General features: G+C 39.3%; 1 protein-coding gene across 2 annotated transcripts in view; it reads left to right on the top strand.

Annotated features, from left to right (window-relative positions):
• LOC140162628 (dolichyl-diphosphooligosaccharide--protein glycosyltransferase subunit STT3A) overlaps positions 1-15,269 on the top strand; it is a 31,039-nt gene extending 15,770 nt beyond the window's left edge. For both annotated transcript variants that reach the window (XM_072185901.1, XM_072185902.1), the window contains exons 10-15: positions 1,225-1,392; positions 2,452-2,640; positions 9,319-9,435; positions 9,933-10,035; positions 11,583-11,771; positions 12,631-15,269. In XM_072185901.1, coding sequence (XP_072042002.1) covers positions 1,225-1,392; positions 2,452-2,640; positions 9,319-9,435; positions 9,933-10,035; positions 11,583-11,771; positions 12,631-12,776 — 912 coding nt within the window. In that variant the 3' untranslated portion in view covers positions 12,777-15,269. The remainder of the gene's footprint in view (positions 1-1,224; positions 1,393-2,451; positions 2,641-9,318; positions 9,436-9,932; positions 10,036-11,582; positions 11,772-12,630) is intronic.
• The last annotated feature ends 463 nt before the right edge of the window (positions 15,270-15,732 follow it).

Below are 15,732 nucleotides of genomic sequence, written 5' to 3' on the forward strand. Positions count from 1 at the left end.
CCTTAATGCGAGTAACACTCCAACCCAGGTTGATTTGGTAATCTGGATTGATTTTTCATCTCGCTAGAGTAACATCCTCCAGTTGTTTATCACTCGGCCTACCTAGAATTGCAATAGGGAGGTTGAACAGAGGCGACTGGTACAATACCAAAATCACAGATAAATTGAAGTAGTTATATGAAATTGTATTTGAGTACATTAGGCCTAAAAAAGTTGTTTGATTGGCGTAACCCGACCGACCCTAAAAATAGGCCCGACCCTAAAAATAGGCCCGACCCTAAAAATAGGCCCAACCCTAGACTTTTTTTCTTACATTTTTGCAAAAAATGTAAAATAATTGAAATTTAAGAATTTTTTTTTTTAAAGTTCCAATTTATGCAATTTACAGCTTAATTTTGTTTTTATGTTACGCCAATCAAACAGTTTTTTTTAGGCCTTATTGTATGCCATAGGAAAAAGAAGAATCATATCATGCAACTTCTTGCCATTTGTCTTTATAGAAATCGTAATCTTTTTTAGTGTACTGTATTGTATGTGCTCATTCTGTGCAGATTAGCCTTTTTAGTGTATATTATGTGCTATTCCAGTTGAAATCTATCCTGTGGCAAGGACTGTTTTTTTTAAGAATGAGGTTATAATTAAGAGCTGTAGAATGCTCTTCTTGTCTTTTCAAGAAGATCTTTAGAAGAGCTGTTTGCGATTAAAGCATTTAGAATTTAACGAGTCATCGAGAGGAGCTATAAATCACTCTTGAAGATGGAACTTAAGAGGAGCAATTGTTCCCGCTCCTCTCAAAAGGCAGTCCCTGTAGAAGACATGGCCTTAATCACCCACACAGCGAGTGTGAATTTCAAATGGTTTTACCTGAATGGGTGACCCCATTATGAAATCTACATCCCTGATGTAGGAGTTTAAGATGACATCTTCCATAGGGAATATATGGAATTATAGTTTGATCAGCTCGTAATAGGCGGGAAATGCTGGGCTTTTACCACTACGCCAAAAAGTAGACCCACGTTATGAGTGATATAGTTGGCCTGTCTGGTCTATATTTTGTGTGTTAAAGAAAGTAGATAAGATGTCACAAGACAATTCTCAAAATAAAATATGTTTATATTTTTCTGTGATGATGTTATAAGGCCCGCCGATTACGAGCTGATCAAAGTATATAGCCCATTGTGTACAGATTATTTCAAACTCTAATTTCAATTTTCTATCCACCAGGGTGTGATGGTGCGTCTTATGTTGGTCCTTGCCCCCGTCATGTGCATCCTATCCGGTATTGGTATCTCATCGGTACTCAACACCTACATGCGTAACCTGGACATTAACAGACCCGAGAAGAAGGGCAAGAAGGGAGACTCGGATTCATCATATCCTATCAGAAATGAGGTAAGGCTAACAGTGTTTGATGCACCATACATTTATACACCCCTACATGCAATCGCCTCCAAATGTGGACGCTGTTTGTGACTATGCAAATGTGGACGTCCGAATCCGTACTCAATCGACATACCAAGGACGTTTTCCACCATTTTTGGTATTTTTGTGGTTATGGAATTTAACCCAGTAACCGAGGACGTTATATCTAATATAACGATAGAGGACGTATTTCGCAAATACGTTATACATGCATTTGCGGTCATTTGCAGACCACAAACCGAGGACGGTTCCCCATTGCTTAGTGGTCCATGGATGGAATGTGGAGCATGTGTGTGCGTCCTCGATTGAAGGCGACTGCACACATATAAAGCAATTCAACCTGTATGATGTCATGCAAATGATGTGATTGTATTTCTCATGGGACGTAATACTGACTACCATTGATGAGAGAAATCACTGATGCTTACGTACAAATCATGGTACAACATGCACTTAAAGTGGATAGAATCGAGAAACCACTACCCCATATGCAATGAGAGATGTATTGGGTCAATGAAGCCAACATTATTATGGTTACTGTGCCTGTCATTCAGAACTATGTTCAATGCATAAGCACCCCTAAGTCCAGTATCAACTATTATGTTGTGCAATCGGGTATTAAATATTTTCCAGCATTTGTTTGTGTTCTTCAAATGGATACCATATTATATTCAGAAATCTGCATTTTTGTCGCATAAAAAAGACTTGGCATCTGGTTGAGAGGTCTAATTTGGGTGACAAAATAAGTTCAAGTGCTGTTTTGGCAGTCAGTGGATGGTAGGGCCAAGAACTTTCTACACTCATTGTCACCAACTGTTGAATTTAACATCCATCTTCAACAAAGCTCCCACAAAATAAGATACTAGGCCTATTAAACAAAGTGTTTACATGGACTGCCTAGTTGGAGTTGAATAATCCAAGGTTATTTCCCCCAAATGAATAAGCTTCCCTTGTTTCTTGTTTCTAATCTTTTGCCAAGATCACATTGTTCCTAACTTGGATATACTAATATTTGTTACACCCTTTCAGATTGCCACCGCATTAGTGATGTTGATGACATTTTTCCTAATCACCTACACATTCCATTGTACCTGGGTCACTTCAGAGGCCTACTCTTCCCCATCTATCGTCTTGTCGGCGCGTTCTGGCGATGGAGGGCGCATCATCTTTGACGATTTCCGCGAGGCTTACTACTGGCTACGACACAACACTGATGAGGTAATATGTTTATTTTTTGCTGAGAAAATGGGCTATTCCAGTTGAAATTCATAAACACCCTATAGAAGGCATGACCGTAATCTATCACACAGGGAGTGTGAATTTCAAATAGGGTTACCTGAATTGGTGATTCCATTTGAAATCTACACTCCCTGTGTGGGAGATTAAGGTCATGTTTTCCATAGCGGATGTGTGGATTTCAACTGGAATAGCCCAATTCTGGCTCCCTTCTGACGTATTCTTCATGAATAAATAATACTGGATCCACAATTTTCTAAAAAAAATGTTGCCACACCCGCACCTATTTCCTGTAATGTTTCCCTCCTCATTTTGCAATGTTGATGTGGGCTTTGTCGTCATCATTTTCAGTTTGTTCCAGAATAATATGTGACATAATCAAGGGGAATGAGTAACATGTCGAACCTGGTCGAAAATGAGTTTTACATACGTTTCTGAAGAGGACGTTTAGAGCTTTCAGAAATTGAAAACCCCATGTTGATACGACTTTTCTTTGCGAAATTACGTCAATTTATCAATCGCTGAAAACAATATAAAACAAAAGAATTTTAACACTTTCTTTGCAAATATCACAAAATCAATATTAGCGACATGCGACTCATTTCCCTTGATCGTGTCACATATATAATTTTAGTGGGGGGGGGGGGGGACTTGGATGGTTGTTGAAGATGCAGTTTCAAAAGATTATACCCAGATGCTTTACACTGGATTTAGTTTATTAGAGGGTTTTTGGTGTTCTGGATCTGGATGCTGTACTCCGATTAAGCAGGACAAGCCTACATCACATCAGAGGGAAGTAATTTTTTCCTTGGACTGGTGGTGTGGACAAATAAACATGTCTTGGTGCATCATACGTATGTTACCCCCCTGAAAATATGAGTTCAATTATCTCAACTTTGTTGTGCATGTGTGAGTAACAATGGGATTAAAGTGATACAGGCACACCCAAAAAACAACAACAAATAAACAGTTTTTGTGTGAATAACCTGCCTGTTGTAGTACAGATGATGTGATTGTATTTCTCATGGGACGTAATACTGACTAATAGGTTGATGAGAGAAATCACTGATGTAATGGGCTATTCCAGTTGAAATCCATACACCCCCTATGGAAGTCATGACCTTAATATCCCACACAGGGCGTGTGAATTTCAAATGGAGGACCCATTCAGGTAGTCCAATTTGAAATTCACACTTCCTGTGTGGAAGATTAAGGTCATGTCTTCCATAGGGGGTGTATGGATTTCAACTGGAGTAGCCTAACAAGGAGCATGGTATCCTAACAATTAGTGTGTTCAACTCATGAGTATAAGTTGTGGGTTTGAACACTGGCAGGGCCAATGTGTTGTTTCCTTGGGCAAAGCACTTAATCTCGCTAGTCCCACTCCAGCCAGGTGTAAAATGGGGAGCTGTTTGGATTTATGCAAATTAGGCACTGTTCCACAACTTGCATTTTCCGAGACTTTAGATATGTTTTTGTGTGAGCTTTTGGGAGATGGATGCATATGAAATGGATTCTGTTGGGATTAGTGGAGGGTGATTTCATAAGTTGACTGGGCTAATAACCGATGTAATTTTTGTAAAGGTTTAACTACCCACACGTCATAACACATGGAAAATTGGACATTTGCATCAGGGGTTTTGGAGTATATTGTGCATATTGCAATGAGCCAGGATCACAATATTCAAGGTGTTTTCTGCTGGGTTTTATGGCTTGCTTTGTACTTTGTGAACCAATTTTGTTGCATCGACAGACTACATTTATCGCAATGGGGGTTTTTCTGCCGGTCCGTAAGATGGGTTGAGGATATTTCCTCCTGTCTACTTTTGAAATTGCTCGTTCAGAAGATGGTTGGCCAGTCCTGGATTGGCCAGTTTCTTGGACAGGTGGTGTGGCCTGTTGTGATACAGATGATGTGATTGTATTTCTCATGGGACGTAATACTGACAACAGGTTGATGAGAGAAATCACTGATGTACTGGGCTATTCCAGTTGAAATCCATACACCCCCTATGGAAGTCATGACCTTAATCTCCCACACAGGGAGTGTGAATTCCAAATGGAGGCACTCATTCAGGTAGTCCAATTTGAAATTCACACTCCCTGTGTGGGAGATTAAGGTCATGTCTTCCATAGGGGGTGTATGGATTTCAACTGGAATAGCCCAATAAAGAGCATGGTATCCTAACAATTAGTGTGTTCAACTCATGAGTGTAAGGTTATGGGTTTGAACACTGGCAGGGCCAATGTGTTGTTTCCTTGGGCAAAGCACTTAATCTTGCTAGTGCCACTCCAGCCAGGTGTAAAATGGGGAGCTGTTTAGATTTACGCAAATTAGGCACTGTTTCATTACTTGGATTTTCCGTGACTTAAGTTTTTGTTAAAATTGTGTGAGCTTTTGGGAGATGGACGCATGTGAAATGGATTCTGTTGCAATAAGTGGTGGGTGATTTCATAAGTTGACTGGGCCAATAACCAATGTAATTTTTGTAATAGTTCAACTACCCACACGTCATAACACATGGAAAATTGGACATTTGCATCAGGAGTTTTGGAGTATATTGTGCATAGTGCAATGAGCTGAGATCGCACTATTCAAGGTGTTTTCTGCTGGGTTTTGTGGCCTGTTTTGTACTTTGTGAACCAATTGTTTTGCATCAACAGACTATACATTTATCGCAATGGGGATTTTTTCTGCCTGTCCATAAGATGGGTTGAGGATATTTCCTCCTGTCTACTTTTGAAATTGCTTGTTCAAAAGACTGTTGGACAGGTCTCTGGCTAATTTTTTCCTGGATTGGCCAGTTTCTTGGACAGGTGGTGTTGACAAACAAACAGTTTTTGTGTGACTGAATAACCTGCCTGTTATAATACAGATGATGTGATTGTATTTCTCATGGGACGTAATACTGAATAACAGGTTGATGAGAGAAATCACTGATGTAATGGGCTATTCCAGTTATAATCCATACACCCCCTTAATGTCCCACACAGGGAGTGTGAATTCCAAATGGAGGCACCCATTCAGGTAGTCCAATTTGAAATTCACACTACCTTTGTGAAAGATTAAGGCCATTTCAACAACTCTTCCTATACCTTTGTACAGGAGCCAACCGTTGTTAAACCGTGATGAACCCACACTTTTACTGTAGCGTATAGTCGAACGCCCCGGCGAACACGAGCGAGACTACGCGTTACGCGAGAGCGCGTAAAATTCGTCATGCCTGGAACCTTTGTGCGTATGCCAGCTTACAAGTTGAATTCAGTATTTTTCAGGTAGCGGCTAAACATTGCCGTTTTATTCTATAGTTTTATTGCTGATATCAAAAGAGAAATCATCGAAATTTTTGTAAGACTGAGTGGCAATGATTAACTGACATTCCTCGTAAAATAATAGTGAATTATACGATATTTAGCTTCTTTTCGTTGTTGAAAGGATTCAATCATGTTTCACGTTGTTCATCACCGTTTAACAACTTCGCGTCCGGCAGCGTCTGCGTGGTTTACTTCGCTCGGGCTGCCCTCGCGAAGTAAACCACGCAGACGACGCGGCCGCATCGTTGTTAAACGGTGATGAACAACGGTGAAACATGATTGAATCCCTAAATCTTCCATAGGGGTGTATGGATTTCAACTGGATCACGGTGGCCTAACAGTTCATGAGTTAGTGTGTTCAACTCTTGAGCATTGTAAGGTTGTGGGTTCAAACACTGGCAGGACCAATGTGTTGTTTCCTTGGGCAAAACACTTGATCTCGCTTGTCTCACCCTACCCAGTTGTAAAATGGGGAGCTGTTAGGATTTATGCAAATTAGGCACTGTTCCGGGACTTAGATTTTCCGGGATTTTAGATATGTTTTTTGGGATATGGACCCATGTGAAATGGATTCTGTTGCAATAAGTGGTGGGTGATTTCATAAGTTGACTGGGCCAATAACCAATGTAATTTTTGTAATGGTTTAACTACCCACACGTCATAACACATGGAAAATTGGACATTTGCATCAGGGTTTTGGCAGGGGTTTTGAAGCATATTGTGCATAGTGCAATGAGCGGGGATCACAATATTCAAGGTGTTTTCTGCTGGGTTTTGTGGCCTGCTTTGTACTTTGTGAACCAATTTTGTTGCATCAACAGACTATACATTTATCGCAATGGGGATTTTTCTGCTACTGTGCATAAGATGGGTTGAGGATATTTTCTCCTGTCTACTTTTGAGATTGCTCGTTCAAAAGACTGTTGGACAGGTCTCTGGTTAATTTTTTTCCTGGATTGGCCAGTTTCTTGGACAGGTGGTGTGGACAAACAGTTTTTGTGTGAATAACCTGCCTGTTGTAATACAGATGATGTGATTGTATTTCTCATGGGACGTAATACTGACTACTATTGATGAGAGAAATCACTGATGTACGGGGCTATTCCAGTTGAAATCCATACACCCCTATGGAAGACATGACCTTAATGTCCCAAACAGGGAGTGTGAATTCCAAATGGAGGCATCCATTCAGGTTGTTCAATTTGAAATTCACACTCCCTGTGTGGAAGATTAAGTTTATGTCTTCCATAGGGGGTGTATGGATTTCAACTGGAATAGCCTAATGAGCTTATGGTTGTGGGTTCGAACACAGTCAGGGCCAATGTGTTGTTTCCTTGGGCTAAACATTTGATTTTGCTTGTCTCAATCCACCCAGGTGTAAAATGGGAAGCTGTTTGGATTTATGTAAATTAGGCATTGTTCTACTACTTGGATTTACCAGGACTTTAGATATGTTTTTGTGTGAGCTTTTGGGAGATGGACACAAGTGAAATGGATTCTGTTGCAATTAGTGGTTAGCCCAGTCAATAAGTTGACATAACTGATGTAATGTTTATTATGGTTTAAGGACCCACACGTCATAACACATGTAAAATTGGACATTTGCATCTGGGGTTTTGGCAGGGGTTTTGGAGCATATTGTGCATAGTGCAATGAGCCGAGATCACAATATTCAAGGTGTTTTCTGTTGGGTTTTGTGACCTGCTTTGTACTTTGTGAACCAATTGTGTTGCATCGACAGACTATACATTTATCGCAATGGGGGTTTTTCTGCTAGTCCATAAGACGGGTTGAATATATTTCCTCCTGTCTACTTTTGAAATTGCTCGTTCAAAAGATGGTTGGACAGTCCTGGCTATTTTTTTCCTGGATTGGTCAGTTTCTTGGACAGGTGGTGTGGACAAACAAACAGTTTTTGTGTGCATAACGTGCCTGTTGTAGTACAGATGATGTGATTGTATTTCTCATGGGACGTAATACTGATTGTTGATGAGAGAAATCACTGATGTAATATGGAGTATGGTGGCCTTTGGGCAAGACACTTCATATTGCTTGTCCCACTCCACCCAGGTTTAAAATGGGGATCTGTTACGGGGTAGTCATGCCGTTATTGTTGGCAGCCAAATAGTGGATATATCATAGTGGCAGCGGAATTTATGTAAAGTGCTTTGATATCCATGAAAAATTACGGATCTAAGGCGCTATATAAATGCCTCTGTTGATTAATTTGCGTACATTTATAGGTCACCGCAACAATTAGTCACAGACGGTGTGATAAACCACACATAGTTTGATTATGTTGAACTCTGCAGCCATATCAGGCATTATCTATCCTGCAAGAAGTCTAATATTTTTTGTTGATTAAGTTGGTTTACATGAATGTTACTTGAGAAGTCTAGCCACAAATTTGCAAACAAACAGTTTTTGTATGAATAACCTGCCTGTTGTAATACAGATGATGTGATTGTATTTCTCATGGGACGTAATACTGACAACAGGTTGATGAGAGAAATCACTGATGTGATAAGGAGTACGATGGCCTTTGGGCAAGACACTTAATCTCACTTGTCCCATTCCACCCAGGTTTAAAATGGGGATCTGTTACGGGGTAGTCAATGCCATTATTGTTGGCAGCATTATGGTGTGATGTATCATAGTGGCAGCGGAATTATTTAAAGTGCTTCGGTATCCATTAAATTACAAACCTATGGCCCTATATAAATGCCACCATTTATTAATTTGACTACATTTATAAGTGTGGATTCATCACAGATTAACAACGGCTCACGCCTGTACAAAGGTATAGTACAAAGGAAGAGTTGTTGAATATACGAATGAACAGGTGTCCGGTTAATTTGTCCCTGGATTACACTCAAAATTGGCCAGTTTCTTAAGACAGGTGGTGTGGACAAATGAACACAGTTTTTTTGAATGCAAGTGATGTGATTGTATTTCTCATGGGACGTAATACTGACAATTATTGATGAGAGAAATCACTGATGCACTATGTCACCATAATTATTAGTCACAGAAAATTGCTGGGTTATATAACAAATAGACAAGTTAAACTTACATGTACAATAAAGACTTTTGGTTGGAGCTGTGTATCCTGCTGCTTGCATCCTCCGTGATCACATATGTGACCGCTGGTGGAATTACGGTCATGTGATTTGATAAGCTTGTTGTAAGTGAGGGATGGCATCCCAGGTCCCTGTCGAGATCACTGTCGGAGTGGCGTACTTGTATGGCTTCAGTACCAGTTTAAAACAAAATATGATTGGGCTCTTACCGATGTGTTTGTAACAATGAAACTGATGTATACTTGCTTATTTCTCTTTGTTACAGGATGCCAAAGTGATGTCATGGTGGGATTATGGCTATCAGATAACGGCTATGGCAAATCGGACCATATTAGTAGACAACAACACATGGAATAATACACATATATCAAGGGTTGGCCAGGTAAGGATATCTTCATCTCCATGGACTGCATTTTGAGGAGAGCAAGAGCAAACACTCTCTACTGCTCTTCTTAATATAGAAGAGTGATTTTTAGCTATCCTTAGTTGACCATTCTCTCCTTACATTCTATTGTAAATGCTGTAAACAACTCTCCTTGAAGTCTCCAGAAGAGCTCTCTCCGGCAAATTCCAAAAGGCAGTCCCTGCATCTTTTTGGTCTGTCTGGCCGTCTCTCTTTGGCTGAATGTCAACATTTCTTGTTCTCCGACTCTCTTTTTTTTTTTCTGTGTCACAGAAGTCATTGTCTCCTTCCCTCTTCCTTTCTCTCCCTCTCCATCCTTCTCACCCTTCTTCCCCACTTTCTCACTTTCTTCTCTTTCTCTCTCTCTCGCACAATCTTTCTCTTTCACTGTCATTTCCACCTCACAAAACTTCCCACCCATACATACAAAGGTGTACATGTTTTTCATACATATATCGTATTCCTCCTTCCCACAGGCCATGGCCTCTACAGAAGACAAAGCCTATGAGATAATGCGGGAGTTAGATGTCAATTATGTCCTTGTCATATTTGGAGGACTCACTGGCTACTCCTCAGATGGTGAGTAATGTTTTTTTTTTTTTTTTTTTTTTTGTTATCATTGGGCTATTCGAGAGTTGTTCACGATAATGTTATTATCATCCGTTGCAATTAATTTTCATTATCACTATCACGCTAATAGTTTGACAGGCCACGATATTTTGATGGTAAAAATGTGTCCTCAATTTAAAGCCGAAAAGCAGGCAGATGACACAGAATATACCGAGAGTGACCAACCCGACAATGGCGCCAATGACAAATACCACTAGCAATAGCGCCACCAGACTTGGCCAAATAAAATGTATTTAAGCTTCTCTCATTATCGCCATTATCGATTATTGCGATATATTTTGCTGGTGATATACGATATTGAAAAAGTGGCGATGAACGTGCCTATAATTAAAGACAGGGATAAAAAGAATTCATCGCGTCCGTCACTGTCAATTACGATCTTTGATTGGTTTACACAGGTTAATAGCGCGTAAAAGGAAGACCGATTTATCTGGTGCTGATCGGAGAAAAGGAATAGCAGCAAATGGCGAAAAATTACGTACTTTTACAAGGCAAAAAGCAGCTTTTCTAGGCATTGTTGACATGGTGCCTTCGCCAAAGAAAGTGTACTATAAAGACCTAATTTTTGAGATGGTTTACATGTTTGAAGGTGCGAATTTGATTGACAGATGGCGTCAGACGCGATAAATTCTTTTTATCTCTGTCTTTAATTATAGTGGGAGATTAAGGTCACGTCTTCCATAGGGGGTGTATTGATTTCAATTAGAATAGCCCATTTCAGACAAGATCTGATCCAATCAGACCAAAGGAGGCATTTAAAAAAATTGGATTACTATCCCCAATCAACTTCAGCCTCTAAGAACTATTTCGATTGGTCACAAAGAGAGCTTTATCATGTATTGAGCCAATCAGTGATATGGTAAGAAAAGTCGGTTGCCAATCATACTATTGAAATATTTACCTCCCTAGCATACAAGCTAGTTGCCGAGATACGTGCTATAATGCCCAGTTTTCTTAAATATTTTGTTGATTTTAACTCTTTATTTTGCCTAACATCTGAAGAGAGCATTTTATAATAAAGCCTAGCTATAATTATTGACTGATCCCTTCATAATGCGAGTAACACTCCAACCCAGGTTGATTTGGTAGTCTGGATTGATTTTTCATCTCGCTAGAGTAACATTCTCCAGTTGTTTATCACTCAGCCTACCTAGAATTGCAGTAGTTGGGTTGAACAGAGGCGATTGGTACACAGTTTGCTAATAACTGCTCGAAATTAACCTTTGACCTCAGGATTTAATGGCTAGTTATGAGTAATTCCACTATAGTCTGTCTCTTCTCAAGTTGAGAGATATTGAGAATGCCATCAATGCATTTACGTGGTTGCTTTGCCAGCGTACAGAGAAATTGCTCTTCTACGCGAGATTAGGCTAGCACATACGATTCGAAACAGCCACTGCGAAATCCAACATGGCATTACTCTCAATTTGAGATGAGACAGAGTATGAGAACATACCACACAGTGTGACAATTTTTGTTTCTTTTATCCTCTACAGATATTAACAAATTTCTATGGATGGTGCGTATTGGCGGCAGCACCCACGAAGGCCGCCATATAAAAGAGACTGACTACTACACTCCACAGGGAGAATTCCGCATAGATAGAGATGGATCGCCCACCTTGCTCAACTGTCTCATGTACAAAATGTGTTACTACCGATTTGGCAAAGTCTACACAGAAGCTGGTAAGATACAGTAGCTTTTTAACCCCATGAGAGCTACCTGCCGATTGGCCAAAATGAATCTTGTGTCCAATTTTGAACCAATCAAGGAGGGTATTAATAGGATCATCTACAAATGCAAGTTTGATCATAAATAGTTTAAAGCCTAGTCATAATTGGCAATTGAAATGAGCATTTCAAGTTATCAACCAATCAGAAATGCTGTTAGATGACCTGTAGTGTCCAGGGGGTTAAAATAAAAATATTTTCGCTATTTGAGAAGATGATTAGAGGTGAAATAAATTGTTTTGACTTTACCCCGCCGACCCACAAAATCCTGCCAAATTATTCATTCTTTTCCAACTCGTCAACATCGGGTCATATGAAAGCATACATGTATATTTTGATGTTGTTTCATGATTTTTATCATGCGAGTAACACTCCAACCCAGATTGATTTGGTAATCTGGATTGATTTTTCATCTCGCTAGAGTAACATCCTCCAGTTGTTTATCACTCAGCTTACCTAGAATTGTAATAGGGAGGTTGAATAGAGGCGACTGGTACACAATTTCCAACCGTATCGTACTTAAGTTTGTTCAGGCTTTTAATAGGCGAATAAAATAAAACTCGTAACATCAAGTATTTATATTGAATAGCATGCATGCAGTTACGTATATGGCGCTAACACTAGTGGCGTGTTGTGTAATGCGTGACTGGGGGACTTTATTGATATGCGCAATAACTTTATTGATGTGCGCAACAACTTTATTGATGCGCGCAATAACTTTATTGATGCGCGCAAGTTTACCTACCATAGTCCTTGCATAGGTTTAAATTCATTCTATTCTCAATTCTTCTTTTTCCTATCCGTCTTCTTACAGGCAAACCAACAGGCTACGACAGAGTACGAAATGCCGAAATCGGAAACAAAGATTTTGAATTAGATGTATTAGATGAAGCCTACACCACAGAGCATTGGCTAGTCCGAATTTACAAAGTAAAAGATTTAGATAACAGAGGATTGTAAAATTTATTATTCTAAGTTTATTTTTTGCCTAAGTTTTATTTTTATTTTCTTGATTTTTCTATCAAAAAAAAATTGCCTTGTAGTGCAAATCTCTGGGGTTGATGACATGTATAATTACTTACATTTGATATTGGAAAGAGACCAGATTCAAGAATTTCTGAAGAGACTATTAGACTTGTTGCTCATGGAGGGTGAAATAGTACTCCTTACTCACCATGCTCTTAGCAAATTTCAATTTGTGCTCTTGTTTGGGTTTTGGTTGTAATGCATTATACTGTTAATGCATGTTAAAGGGTTAACAGCACATCTGGATTTATTCATAAAGTGTTACACAAGCTCAGCATTTTATGGCATAACATAATCCATGATAATAAAAGTATCCAACTCGCCAAGGTCCTGGCCATCTAAAAGAACATGGTGATATGTAAGGACAAGGTTACCTGCCCAAATCCGAGTAGTTGTTGGTATTTGGCTCCTGCATAAACCTGCCAGTTGACCAGACCAATGCTTTTGGACCTTTAAGGCCTACATGCTGGTAAACCCTTATAAAGCTCAAGCTTAAAAAAGCATCAAATGTCGATTACAGTAAAAATTTCGTTTGAATGAACACAGCTGCTAACGGCTGTATGCGATTCGACCGTGATTGTATGGCACGTATTTCAAAATACAATGTGGACGCACAATCTTGGATACAAATGTAAACTCGAATGAGTGAGTTTGCATGATTGGGTTAAACATGTATGTAACACAGAAGTTATCACACAAGGTACGTGGACAATCATCACACTGTTGGCAGCTGTGTTCATTCAAATGAAATTTCTACTATAGTTCCTTAGCATTACGCATATTATAAGTTTGTCTTTTTCGAGTCTGGACTTACTTTTTAAGTGCAATTAATCTCTTTGGAAATTTTGCATCTATGATGTTGATGTGGGATACCTCTGACATAACATCACCCCAATCACCCAATCCATCGAGTGAACAAATGTACCACATAGCAAAACTCGTTGTGTGATCAAGTTGTTTCAAGTGAGAATTGCATTATTTAAAATCATTTCAAGCTCAAAATTACGATCTATGAATTTGAGCAGGTTCACATTTTGAGAAATTCAAAGTATCCTTTGAATGTGTGGATCCATAAAGTTGAGTTCCCAAATCATGATGGTGAATTGGTGATTGTCAATGTGCAAAGTAAAGTATGTGCAAAACTAGTAGCTGTACACAGTAATGAATTAAGGAAGTCTTTGGGGCTCTGTAACTTTGTAAGATAGAGGGGTAAAATATTATGGGAGGAGTTGCCAAACGGTCACAAGCTATACTTTGGTGGTGGGTTTTAGTTTCATGATTCTCATTATATTGTATGCAAGTCACTTGCCAAAGACATGTAAATTCCGATTTTAAAAATGAAGACACCAGCAAGAAAATTAACAGCTAACTCGGACCAGCAGTTGAGTGAACACTATGCACCATTTTAGACAATGTGCAATTGCATGTACTGTATTTAGCCTTCCTGTGGATGTGTTATCATGGAGTGATAGGTGTACGTTCGTCAGACACGATGTGTCCATTCAATTGCCTGTCGGAGTATACACTCAGTCTACTCTGAAGTACAAAGTACAGACGCGGACGCAAACATTATACCGACTTTGAAGGCAGGCATACCTGCAGCAGAGACGCAGCACTACGCACTGTTAACACGCTGTATACGTGCACGTTGTCACTTTGTATTTTAGAGTGGACAAACTGTAGCGATTGAAGCAATCAAATCTTCACATCCTTTCGATCAATAAGGGATAAGTAAAATAGTTGCAATACCTAATTAAGGTTTGCGTCCTTACGTGCTGCATTAAGGTAACATAACCAATTTTCACTCATACTAGAGGATTGTTTCATCTTAATGCAGTATTTTTTCTCTCAAAGATGGCGTTGGGTTATTCCAGTTGAAATCCATATACCCCCTATGGAAGACGTGGTCACAATCTTCCACACAGGGAGTGTGAATTTCAAATGGACTCACCCATTTAGTGTCGTCTGCTCCAAAATGGGCTATTTCAGTTGAAATCCATACACCCCCTATGGAAGATGTGATCATAATCTTCCACACAGGGAGTGTGAATTTCAAATGGACTCACCCATTCAGTGTCGTCTGCTCCAAAATGGGCTATTCCAGTTGAAATCCATACACCCCCTATGGAAGATGTGATCATAATCTTCCACACAGGGATTGAGAATTTCAAATAACAATGAGATTACCTAAATGGGTTACTCCATTTAAAATCTACACCCCCTGTGTAGGAGATTGTGATGTACTTCCATAGGGGCTGTATGTAATAGCCCATTCGCTTGCACCGAATTTCATTTTCTTGGTGCCATAAAAATAGTGACATCTATGCCTTGGAGTGAACACTGACAAACATTGAAGCATTGGGATATTCCATTCAAAATCCACACTCCTTGTGGAAGATTTCAGTGCCATCACAGTTCTATATGCACCTTCTGTTCAACTGGAATTGTTACCATTTGTTATAAACAGGGTTGAAGAAATAAATGTACAACTAGAACAATAGGTTGTTATAAAATACACCAAGTTATTTTTATTCATTTTAGGACAATCACCTTCTACATAGCAAATAACATACAAGTTCTTACATACATGTAGCATACCAGTTAAATACAATAGTACTGTACAGAAAAAACATGTAGATATATGTCAAATATTAATTGACCTACTCCCACAAATCCAGGGAAAGAGTACAATTGGACTATTCCATTTAAAATCCACACTACTATTGTGGAAGATTTTTGAAATATCTTCCATAGGGGGAGTATGAATTTCAAATGGAATGAACACATTAGGCAGTTCCTTTTGAATTTCATACACCTAAGAAAGATTCAACCTGAATCTTCCACTAGGGGAGGGTGAGTTTCAAATGGTTTTATAAGGTGTTGCAATTTC

This window comes from Amphiura filiformis, chromosome 10 (genome assembly GCF_039555335.1).
Source record: "Amphiura filiformis chromosome 10, Afil_fr2py, whole genome shotgun sequence".
Classification (NCBI taxonomy): domain Eukaryota; kingdom Metazoa; phylum Echinodermata; class Ophiuroidea; order Amphilepidida; family Amphiuridae; genus Amphiura; species Amphiura filiformis.